The sequence below is a fragment of the Nannobrachium achirus genome (genome assembly GCF_963921795.1).
Source record: "Nannobrachium achirus genome assembly, chromosome: 19".
NCBI lineage: Eukaryota > Metazoa > Chordata > Actinopteri > Myctophiformes > Myctophidae > Nannobrachium > Nannobrachium achirus.
Genome location: NC_137826.1, coordinates 4,293,375 through 4,305,969, shown reverse-complemented (window position 1 = coordinate 4,305,969; position 12,595 = coordinate 4,293,375). Strand labels below are relative to the sequence as shown.

The 12,595-nt window shown below is 48.7% G+C and overlaps 1 protein-coding gene across 1 annotated transcript in view; it reads right to left on the bottom strand.

Annotated features, from left to right (window-relative positions):
• The window catches only part of LOC308305179 (F-BAR and double SH3 domains protein 2-like), a 98,720-nt gene that overhangs the window by 50,340 nt on the left and 35,785 nt on the right, over nucleotides 1–12,595 (bottom strand). Inside the window, exons 4-5 of the mRNA XM_080749885.1 lie at nucleotides 2,927–3,024; nucleotides 1,076–1,220 (exon numbers count right to left, since the gene is read on the bottom strand). Of these exons, the coding sequence (XP_080606011.1) occupies nucleotides 1,076–1,220; nucleotides 2,927–3,024 (243 nt within the window). The remainder of the gene's footprint in view (nucleotides 1–1,075; nucleotides 1,221–2,926; nucleotides 3,025–12,595) is intronic.

The following is a 12,595-nucleotide window of genomic DNA, read 5'->3' as shown; positions in this document are numbered from 1 at the left end:
GCTACTTCCGAATGCTTCAAAACGCCACTGAGCAACTTCATTGAAATGAATAGCTGGGGGCGGGGCTGTCCGCTCTCTATTTATATATAACTCTATGATGGTAACGTGGCTGCGCGTAGTCTGCTCGTGAGCCACGACATCACACATTTTGTCGTTTCTTGCGTTTTTTGCTGTTCAGACGGTGACGCGAGGGGAGACTGTCAACTTTTCACTCTAAAACCTGGTCTTACATTGTTGCGTTTACAACCCTCCGAAAATGCCGTTGTTGTCTGAACGGAAGGCACATCTGACATTTTATTTTGGCGTTTTCTCGTGAAAAGTGGCGTCGTGGAAACGGGCTCTCAGTTGCGTGCTAGTTAGAGCTGTCACGATTTTGACATCTTGCATGACGGTTAATTGTCACTCAAATAACTGCGATTAATGATTTAATTGTGTTTTTGTCGTTGACAATTACATTTCTGTTTGTCTTTTTAGGCTTTGAAGTTGCACATGGTAGATATGACACATAAACCTAAACATACAAAGAAATTACTGACATATTTGACAACTTTATACTTAAAAAAGAACATTTATAGTGGAAATAGCCGATATACAAACTCACAACGCGTCGCGATGGGACGCGTTGTGAGCTTGGAGATCTGCTATTTCCACTATTTTCAACTTTGAAAAAAAAAATATATGAACATTTTTCAACAAGGAAACGATTGTGACGAATATGAAAAATAATCGCGATTATGTCAAATAATCGCGATTATGTCAAATAATTGCGATTAGACGATTATGTAATAATTGTGACAGCCCTAGTGCCGGTGTGGCGAGAATAGACGATTCTACAAGCTCGGCAATGATGTGTACAAGCCATAGACTGTATAAAAGATATGGACAAAGCGAAGCCATTGGTTTCTATGCAGCGCAAATGACACATTTTGGGTCCTTGGCATGGGTGTAGCCATGCCAAGGGGGGGGGGGGAACAGCGCAACTAGCGGCCAATCATAGGACGTTTTAGTTCCGTATTGGAGTAATTTTAAATCGGCGGAACTATGCCCCTGGTACAAACTCAGGCCACACACACACCTTCCGCAGCTGCAGCTCCTTGTGAAGCCGGGCCGTCTTGACGGGGTCCGCCACCTGGGTTTTGTAGTTGTCACAGGCACTGATCCTGGACTGAGTCACCTGGACCGTGCCCTCCAGGTAGGCCCTCCACACGCAGTACATGTTCCTGTTCACACACAAACACACACAGGGATGGGAGGATAATCATTATTATCGTTTATCGTCATGCACGCGATGTATGATATCGTCGTTGTCGGGTGGAAACCTGGTATGTCCAAAACCGTTTGTTTTGTGTTTGTCATTTTTAAAATGATTTAAACTAGTGAAAACAGCCGATCTACAGTGCGAGGCGTTGTGTGCTTGTAGATCGGCCGTTTTCACTACTTTTGTGCGACGGCCTTGTATGATGAAGCAGGGGCTTTATTTTGCGAAAAAGATTACAAATTTGAAACTTGGAGATACGAGGTTTCGGCCCGACACTGACGATAATAGTACTTTATTGTCAGTTGCACTGATCAGTTGCTGAGCTGCATATCCAGTACCATTTAAACCCTCTATAATTGGTAAATGGACCTGAAAATAACTTACTTGATAGTCATTTTTTCACTCTCTACCAAATCTCTTTGCCAAAAGGTAGCCGATCTAAATCGGCTATTTTTTGTTCCGCCCCAGGATAATGGATGTTGGGGATATTTCGATTATCGTGATAATATCGTGAATTGCAATTTCTTTGCTCACAATAATCGTGACACGATAATTTCATATCGTTCATCCCTACACACACAGGTTTATTTCACTCCCTGGCCAACAACCTGTTTCTTCCTCAGAAAAGTACACTACAGACTGACGTTCTAATGAGAGCTTCAATAATGGTCGTTCATATTATGGTACCAAGAAAGAACCAGGAAGGGTGGTAAGTGTAATTTCTTTGTTAAACAAGTGTTAATTAGCACCTCGAGCCACCGCAGACACAACCCCGAAATAAGCGGCGGTCGAGTCGGGTGCGTTTTATTTCATGACAAAAATAATGTATTTTACAGAGTGGGTGGGGTGCTGAGAGTTGGGTCCGCATCAGTGTGCCGACGGGCCGGTATGCCGACACTAAAATTAAACCCTAATCCTAACCCTAAACCTAACCTCAGTAACTGTGACGAGTAACTAATCTGCCGAAGCTAGTCGGAACAGCGGCCCGTCGGCATATTGAGCGGACCCCCTGAGAGGTTTCCCACCGCAGAGAATAGACTTTCAACAACGCAAAACTACCTTTGGTTAGTTGAGTAGCGAAGTAGTTTAGTTTATTTTGACTGAAGTTGAGCCCTCGTGGGGGTACAGAAATCCTGGTCTAGTCTTTTAGTCAGCCGCCCTAACCATAACCCTAACCCTGGACCAGAGCTAATCAAATGCATAGAAATATCACCCTAGTGGCTCCCTGGAGCTTTTTCAAAAATGTATGAAAATGGAATCGTTTTAACTATTTTTTTATCGTCACTGTCGGGCAGAAACCTTGTATCTCCAAGTTTCAAATGTGTATGTTTTTTTCCCCCCGCAAAGTAAAGCCCTGCTTCATCATACAAGACTGACGCACAAAAGTAGTGAAAACAGCAGATCTACAAGCACACAACGCCTTGCGGTGCGAGGCGTTGTGTGCTTGTAGATCGGCTGTTTTCACTAGTTTAGTTCATTTTTTAAATGATAAATACAAAACAAAAGTTTTGGACATACAAGGTTTCCACCCGACAACGACAATATATAAGACTTTTATAATTTTTCGCGGCTCCAGACAGATTTGTTTGGGGTTTTTTTGGTCCAATATGGCTCTTTCAACATTTTGGGTTGCCGACCCCTGATCTAGAAAGAAATAACGTAGGTTACCTGTGATCTGCCTGATCCGCTTGATCCTCTGCCTCTGATACGCTGTCCGTGTCCGGCCATTCCCTTTTTAGATACTGATTGGCCAACTTCTGAAGAGCCTGTGGCGGGGGGGAAAAAACAGAGGAAGAGAAGGGGTTGAACTTTGACCTGTGAGGGCATGGCCTACGTCCCGTGTCTCATCCTCAGATAAGACATGCTTAGAAGTGTGTGACCTGGCGACCATGGCCTATGAACCCCAGGACAGGTGGTAAATCACAGAACATGGAAACACATGCTATGGTGTGTTGTAAAAAAGAAAAGAACAAAAAAAACATTAGGGGCCTCCAAGTAGGGTTGTTCGATGTGGCCTAAAAATAAAATCTCGATTTATTTCTCAGAAAAGTCGATTTCCGATTCCGATTTTGATTTTTTGTTAAAAGAATAATACATTGTTTCAACTATTTTGTTTTCATTTAAAAAATGCAAGGAAATGTTTTTTTTTCATTATTGTTTTATTTTTTTATTTTTTTTATATAGCCAAATAGCAAAATGTAATAAAACAATAAGGGTAATAATAATAATAATAACTTTAGTTGCGCAACAATCACATACAGAAGTTAACTTAGCGTCCTTAGTGTTTCATTATCAATAGTGAGTGACAAAACAGCCAAAACAAGACAGCTCTTGGAGGCTGGTGAAATGGGTGAAAAAATAGCTAAGGCTGCCCCTGCACCACCACGCTTCCCGACGCAAAATTAACACAGTGACAGGGACAGTAGGAGTAGACTACAGTAGGTGGGTAACACAGAATTATTAAGCTTCTTTCAACTACAACAACAAGTAAGTAAGTGTACCAGCTCAGCAGCTTTTTGTTCTGTTTGCTGCCTGTACCAGCGCGAGTGAGCGCAGCGCGGTGGTGAGCTCTGCCCAGTCTGACTTGCGCTGCACGCGCATAAAAGAAATGACACATCAGAGAGAAAGTAGTATTAATTTGGTGTCGGACCTTGTCGTCCTGCTTTAGGAGGACCGGGCTGTGTACTTTTTGCCCCGTGCAAGGCTCCAATGAGTAAGAATTACCCTAATTAAAGTGAAAATCGATTTTACGATTTTTTTTTTTTTAAATCGTCCAAAGGAAAAAACCCGGATTTCGATTAAAAATCGATTAATCGAAAAACCCTACCTCCAAGACAGTACAAAGCAGTGTTCATTTTAGGTTTTAGTCATAGTTTTAGTCGACTAATTGTTGTGTGATTTCAGTCGGCTAAATCCTTGATGGTGTCGTAATGCCTGATTGTACATTCGGTTGCATGCTGAAAATATCCTATCTAGAAGCTCACAACGCGTCGCAGGATGATCTTGTAGATCTGCTATTTTCCGCGTGGCCAAATGTAAATCATTCTGGGGTCCTGGGCACGAAAAAGTTTGAGAACCAGTGAAAAACCCTGGTTTGGTCTGGTTCTGGTAAAGGAGCGCTTGTTTTCGGTGGAGATGACGGAGGCGCGCTGTCTCAGGCGACCTTGAGCCACGTGAGACACTGCCGAGCGAGCGGCAGCGAGAGAGTCGCCGTGTCGAGTGTAGCTGTTATAAGTAGGGGTGTAACGATACATTTTAATAGCGATTCGATACATATCACGATACATGTTTGACGATACGATACATGGACGATATTGCTTCATTTATGGCGATACGATACGATTCGATTCAATGATTTAAAATCGATATAGTAACTATTTTTCAAAGAAATTAAATCTGTGTGAAAGGTGTGGATAGTGCAGGTTTTTAAGGGAAACATGTATTATTATGGATATAAATAAGTAAACACAGTGATTATCTACCAAATACATGGTCATTGTATATTGACAAACTTGCACCTCGACATGAACCCAGAGATTACACACATTTATCGATAGACCAGTGTAGCTATATGGAAAGGAAAAGTAATTAAAGCCCTCCTTTTAATTTTTTCTTCTTAAAAATGCTAAATACAATGCTCAAGTAGGTAGTATCGATACAATCGATTCTTTGCACTGCCGATTCGATACGATACAAAATAAAACGATACGATTCGATTTTAGCTGTTTTCATTTCGATCTACTTCGATTTTTTAAGTTAAAAACGATATTTCGATACAGTTACTATATCGTTACACCCCTAGTTATAAGTTGTAAACCAGAGGGCCAGAATAGTACATCTTCGTCCCAAAGGGGAAATAATTCATCTTAACCCATTCAGAAGGGGTACACATTTTGTGTATCATTATTTTATGCTTTAACTATTGAAAAATAGCAGATTTACAAGCTCACAGCGCGGCACCGAGTGCCGCGCTGCGAGCTTGTAGATCTGCTATTTTTGAAAGATCGTGAAAATTAGAATTTTGACCCGATTCTATAAGTGTCTTTTGAATCCTTCTAAGATTTTTTGAAAAACCCTATGTTTCTATGTCAGCAATCTGGCCAGCCATCGTCAAAGAAAAGGTCCTTTTCACTTAACTGGAGCTCAGTTAGTCTGTTCTTGAGAGACTGCTATGTCAGTCTCTCAAGAACAGACTAAATGATATTTATTTGGCCACTTTCACTGGTTAAAGCATTCAATAATGCTAGGCCTAAATGGGTTAATTAATGAATTAAGATCTGGGCCAGATGATTCATATATTTATTGCATTACATTGGGACGGGTTTTTCTTTGCACGGAGCAAGCGGTGAGGAGAAAAGAAAGGGAGAGAGAAGGTGAGAGAAAAATAGATAAGATTTATAGTAGCCTACACTATATTGCTGATATGTTCAAATACCTCCTATCCTGTAAAAATGTCATGAAGCCATTTCCTCCTGTCTTTATTTAGTAGTTTCTGTTCAATGGACAGTTAACGTTTTGTCATAGAGCTCCGACACAAGGACAAAAGGGACTGCAGTGTCAGGCCTAGAAGTATTGAATGCTTTAACCAGTGAAAAATAGCAGATATACAAGCTCACAGCGCGGCACCGAGTGCCGCGCTGCGAGCTTGTAGATCTGCTATTTTTGAATAAAGTTGCAAATATATGTATTTTCAAAGCAAACGTTTGTAACTCAAAGTTTATTGTCATACCTCCAGACAAGGTCCCCCATTGGGATAACAGCGCCATCTGGCGCTGCAACAGAGTAAAACTCATAAGCTCCCGTACGAGAAATATCATTTGTCGGTAGGGCTGTCAATCACAAACGAGGGCACCGCCCCCGAGTGTATATAAGCCCTGCGGGCTATCATAACTTCCTCTTCCGCACCTCTGCTTACCTGCAACTAGAGTATCGCGAACTCAGCCATATAAGTATAATTTTCTTTAAAGTTTAGCCTAAGCGTCGGCTAGGAAGTCGGCCACCGGCCTTTATAGAATATCTCCTGTACGTCTTTATTCTTCAGTTCCAACAGTTTCGGCGTTCTCACCTGTTTCCTCGCTGTAAGTTTCCAGCTTCTTCTCTGAGCTTGTTATTGTCCGATAGCCTCTTGTAGCTTAGCCTAGCTTCAAGCTATCGTTGTTCCACGGCCCTCGGCTAGCATGCTGCTATCCTTGTTCCCCTGGAAGTGTGCTCGATGCTGGAGACTTATCGCTGGTGAGGACACCCACCCGCGGAATTTCCTTCGATGATCCCGCAGGCTGCTTCATGTGGTGAGTCTTTCGAGTGTTAGCAAGTGCCTTGCTTGCTCGTTCCTTTGTTTGATAGCCTCATGCTAGAAGGCCCTCACCAGGGCACTGATTGCTAGCGCGCCCTAGCTGGGTGTCGCTATTTTCTTTACTTCTAGCTGGCTAGGACTTTCCAATGTTTGTCCGGTGGTTTCTCGTTTTGTCCCCGCCGCCCTGGTCTCGCCGACCAGGGCTACGGGCCTCTCCTGGCAGGTTGTGTGGGCACGCAGCGGTGCCCGCTGTTTGTGCTTCCTTCACTTAGCCTCCGCTAGCCTTGTGGCCTGCCTGGGTTTTTCCCTCCACCGGACTCTGTTGCCTCCGGGGCTCGCGGCGCTGTACGCCACAGCGCTGCTTCTCGCCCCGGGCCGCAGCCTGCAGCCACTACGCCTATAGGGGGCTCCAGCGCGCCGCTGGTGCCCTACGGCGGACGGCTGCAACGTCACGGGACTACTTGCTGGTTCTCGCCCTCTCTCCCGCCGGTTCGGCTGGCCGCCGTCCCAGGGAGGAGAACCTGCTAGCCCGCCCGGCCGCTCCCACGCCGGGGGCGGCTAGCGGCGTGGTTTTTTCCCGCCTGCAGCCACGACGCCACGTTGTTTCTGCCTCCGGGGCTCGCGGCGCTGTACGCCACAGCGCTGCTTCCCGCCCCGGGCTGCAACCTGCAGCCACTACGCCTATCGGGGGCTCCAGCGCGCCGCTGGGGCCCTACGGCTGGCGTTCTGCAACTTCGAGGGACCCCGCCCGGCCGCTTCCACGCCGGGGGCGGCTAGCGGCGGCTCCGGTTCCCGCCTGCAGCCACAACGCCTATTGGGGGCTCCAGCGCGCCGCTGGTGCCCTACGGCTGGCGTCTGCAACTTTGAGGGACCCCGCCTGGCCGCTCCCACGCCGGGGGCGGTGAGCGGCGACGCCGGTTCCCGCCCTCTCTCCCTGGTACGGCTGGCGCCGTTTTATTCAGGGGAGAGAACCTACTGGTCCGCCTGGCTGCCCCCATGCTGGGGGTGACTAACGGCGACTTCCTCCTCCTTCCCCTTGGATTTTTCGTTCTCGGCCATGCTGGCTGAGCCCGGATCTTCCTGGCACGCTTATGTTCTGGTGGCACGCCTCCGAACAACGTTGTTAAAAGCGGGGATGAAATTGAGAGTGAGGATGAGGAGGGATGGAATTGGGTTGAAGGCTCTTCTCCCAGTATTCCTCCTACAAGTGAGTCTTGCAAGTCCTCGGTTCCACGAGGACCCTGCATCCTTCCGCCCACCTCCGCCTTTACCCCCTCTCTCCCCTCCTCCATGCAGAAGGAGTGGAATGGGTCGGCGGCGCCCCAGTACATCCCGCTCTCCCCTCCACTGTGCCAGTGGAAGGGGGCCTGGGTCTGCGGCACCCGGACTGTGGTTTTTTCCACATGGTGGGGATCAAGGAGACCACTTACTTGCGCCCAAGCGCACTGAACACAGCTCTCCCCACAAGGCTTGTGGGAAGTGGGTGTGTTAGATGACATAGGGTTGAGGGCCTAGCCCTCCACGGGGTCTGGGTTCCGTGACGGCACACGGTCCTCCTCCCCCCGAATGCAGACGTTGAGTTCTGTCCCACGCAGGGGAGAATGAAAATCTCTGTTGCTCAGTAGCTTTTTCCCATGTCATCAGTAAGAGTATGGTAGTCGAAACAAAACTTTTGTTTACCTACCTCTCAGTCCCTAGCACAAAGGACCCTCCTCTCTGCTTACAGCCAGTCAGTGTATAGAGACCCATGCAGGGTTCTTTATTCACTCAATGGATTACTTATTGTCCCAGTCCTGCAGACTGGTGACAATTAAAAGGTTTTTCCCTGGTTTGCAATGGGCTCCACTGTTTTGCTATTAGTCACAATAACAAAGCTTCTCTTCTGTGCTATTCTCCTCTGTCTCCACTGAGCGGCACTGTCGTGCCGAGTTCAGTTCAGAACAGGAGTATGGAGTGTTATGTACAGCATCTTAACACTCTTCAGGGACGCCGAGCCGGACTCCTCCCAAAGAACATGTGGGATGAGGTGGCGTAGATGACCTTGGACTGTGGGTACAGGGGTCCCTGACTACACAGGGACCTCCTTCCCCCAGGCGCTAATATTTATTTTCCTTATTCCATGCAGGGATAATGAAAATGGTTACTGCCTCCCTTGTCCCCAAGTCTTAAAGTGTTTTGAGCGAGCGTGGCCTGCTCACTCCTACACTTGCACGGACAACCTCTCTTCGCTTGCAACCGCTCAGTGTAGTGAAGCCCATGCAGGGCTTTCTACTCACTCACGATAACAGATTTCCCAGTCTTGCAGTCATGCAGACAGGTTACAATCAGAATGGGTTGCAGACATGCTGAGGTTCCCACCCATGTTAACTGCGGTTCACAGTGGTGCGGTTTCTCCTATGTGCATTTTTCCTCTGCCTACACTAAACGGCACTGTAGTGTCGATTCTAGTGCAGGACAGGAAGTGTTTCACTATCGGTGTGTGGGATTATGAGTTGGCCTAATTTTCCCTGCAAGGAACTATTAAAGGCCTCAGTTCTGGTTTAAACGTTTACACGTTCTTCCCCGTGCTGGGGTAAATGTTTTTACGTAACGAACCGTATTTCGCAGAATGCTCTTTCTGTTTCTCTTTCCACCACCGTTCAACATGTTGACGTCACGTCCGTTGGCGCGGCCGTCACCGGATAAGGAGGGGAGCTTCCCGGATACGGAAGTGCTAATCCCCAACGTTCCTTCTCCCCCGTGCAACCTAACGGTTTCTCCCTCGTTTCACAGCACGTTAGCACGTTGTGTGAAACGGTTAGGTTCCGAACGGAACCCTTGTTTATTTAATACCCTTGATGGTATTCTGATAAACATTGGAGACTGTGCAATCCGAGCTATGGGTGTTACGTCAGTAACACGTGGCCTTAGATTGCATTTCTTGAACCACCCCCGCTTCCAGCTGGGGTAATTACACTGCTCGCGCTTGTAAGCAGGGGCTCTAAGTGAGGAAATAAGCTCGGTACTATGCAATGGTGCTGTAGTAGAGCTCTTACGAGACCTGAACCAGCTTGGTTTCTGGACTCGAATTTTTCCTGGTTCGGAAAAAAGGGGGGGGGGGGGCTGCATCCCTTCTGGATTAGGGATATCACACCAACTTGGTGTTGGCCCACCTGAAGGCCTTGGGTTTTCAACGTCTTTTTGGCAAAAGTATGTTGACGCCCTCCCAGCAGATCTCCTTCTTGGGGATACCTCTGGATTCGACCACGATGTCTACCCGCCTCTCTCTGGAGGGGGTGGACAGGTTCCTGATGTGTCTTCGCTCCTTTCAAATTGGACCAAGTGGTCAGTTACAAGGAGTGTATGAAGTTGGCAGGGCTGATGGCTTCAGCGGTGCAACTTCTTCGCCTGGGCAGGTTTCATATGAGACCGTTCTGGCGGTGGACACTGACGCTCAGGATTCCTCCCCTGCAAGGGTGCAGGGAAGTGGTGGTCAGCCAGGCCTGCATGGACGCGCTGGTCCCATGGCGGGACCAGGCGTTGTTAATGAGTGGAGTCTCCATAGGCGTGGTGGTGTCACGCAAGGTGATCACCACAGACGCCAGCCGCTCGGGCTGGGACGCCACCCACGAGGGGCGCTCAGCCAGGGGTCTGTGGACCCCGGCCACGTTGGAGTACCACTTCAGTTATCTGGAGTTAATGGCGATCTACTTGGCTCTCAAGTATTTCGAACCGTTTCTCCGGGGTTGTCATGTCCTGGTCAGGACGGACGACATGGCAGCCTTGTACTTTCTCAACAAGCAAGGCGGCCTCTCCTCGCGCACGCTGGATCAGCTGGCGCGCGAGATGACTCTCTGGTGCGTACCACGCCTGAGGTCCTTTAGAGCCTCCCATGTTCCAGGCCTTCAGAACGGCGGCGCCGATCTGTTGTCCAGGGGGGAGCCTCGCTACGAGGATTGGTCTCTCCACCATGCGGTGGTGAGACAGATCTTCTCCAGGTTCGGTCAACCTCGGTTCGATCTCTTTGCTTCCCAGGAGAACGCGAAGTGCCCCCTCTACTTCTCAGTGAGGGGACCTTCGCCTCTGGGGGTGGATGCGTTAGCACACGAGTGGCCGGAAGGCCGTCTCTATGCGTTCCAACCGCTGGAACTGATCCTTCCCACACTGGAGAGGATCAGGAGTTCCAACCTGGAGGTTCTTCTCTTGGCACCGTCCAGGGGAGTGTGGAGGTCTCTGATCACCCCACTGCTCTACCGGTCCCCCTGGCAGCTCCCCTCGCATAGGGACCTGCTGCGCCAGGCGGGGGACGATATCTTCCATCCTGACCCCCAGGCCCTAGACCTGTGGTTTTGGCCTGTGAGAGGGAGAACCTGCTAGCCGCAGGCTTCTCAACGGCGGTTGTAGCTACTTTTCAGAGTGCTAAAGCCCCCTCCACTAGGGTGGTATATGATGGAAGGTGGAATGTTTTCTTGGACTGGTGTGAGCTACAGGAGCCACCTGTGGTGGCTCACTTGGCTCCAGCCCAGAAGGCGTTAGTTTTCTTGCGGGACCGCCTGGACCTTGGTCTGGCGTTCTCTACGCTTAGGGGTTATTTAGCGGCTTTTGATGCCTGTCACCTGGGGGTGTCAGGCATGGGCCTTTCTAAATTCCCTGAGGTGGTCAAGTTCATACACGGTGTCGACCGTTTAAGACCTGTGACTAGATTTTTGTTCCCTGCTTGGGATCTACAAGTGGTTCTTGAGGGCCTTTGCAAGGCACCCTGTGAACCGATTGGGAGGACCTCTTTGAAACATTTAAGTTTCAAGACAGCTCTTTTGCTTGCCTTGTCTACGGCTAAGCGTGTGAGCGACCTTCATGCGCTCTCTGTGAGCCCTGATTGTATGAGGTTTCTCAATAATGACTCCAGGGTTCTTCTTAAACCTCATTTGAGTTTTATTCCTAAGAACCGAATGGTCCCGAAGGAACCTGTTGTTGACGGCTTTCCATCCTCCTCCGTTTGCACCGGAGGAGGATAGGCGTCTTCATTGTCTTTGTCCAGTTAGGGCCCTGAAGGCCTACTGTGACAAGACGGTGGACAGCAGGTCTACTTCTCAGCTTTTCGTGGTCATGAATGCCCGTCAGCGAAAAGCGGTGTCCAAACCCACTCTGTCGAGATGGATTGTGGATGCTGTTAGGTTGGCTTACACCCGGGCTGGGTCTGAAGTGCCGGAAGCACTTAAGGCCCACAGTACTAGGGGTGTGTCTACCTCTAGGGTTTTGTCCAAAGGTGTCTCCATTGAGAAGATTTGTGCGGCGGCGAATTGGTCTTCGCCGTCCACCTTTGCGACCTACTATCACCTGGACGTTGCGCCTTCTGCTATGGCGCATACGGTTCTAGGTGCTGCTGCCCCGCCTACTATGTAGTGGGGCGGCTCTCTCCCCTTCCTGGGACAGCTTGCTACTGTCTCTAGGATACCTGGGGGGGACCCTGAGTCTTTCCCTTATATTACTGTAGTATTATAAGGCGGACCTGTGTCTGCCCTTAGTGCATATGGCAGGCCTCGGTCTGTCAGGGTCTCTTTTCTGTCTAAACACGCCCAGGCCCTGTGGGCCTGGGTCGGATCAGTCTTGAAAGGGGTCACGTCGGTTGACGGGACCTCCTTCCGGGTGTGGTCGGTGTGAACGACAGTCTTGTCGGTTCATGGCTTCTCGGGGAGTGTATGAGTCCCAATGGGGGACCTTGTCTGGAGGTATGACAATAAACGTATAGGTTCCGAACGGAACCATGTTTATTTAATACCGGAGGACAAGGTCCCCCAGAATAAAGCCCCTCGGTTCGCTAGTTGCGGGCGCAGAGGTGCGGCTTTAGAGGAAGTTATGATAGCCCGCAGGGCTTATATACACTCGGGGGCGGTGCCCTCGTTTGTGATTGACAGCCCTACCGACAAATGATATTTCTCGTACGGGAGCTTATGAGTTTTACTCTGTTGCAGCGCCAGATGGCGCTGTTATCCCAATGGGGGACCTTGTCTGGAGGTATTAAATAAACATGGTTCCGTTCGGAACCTATACGTTTGCTTCTGGGT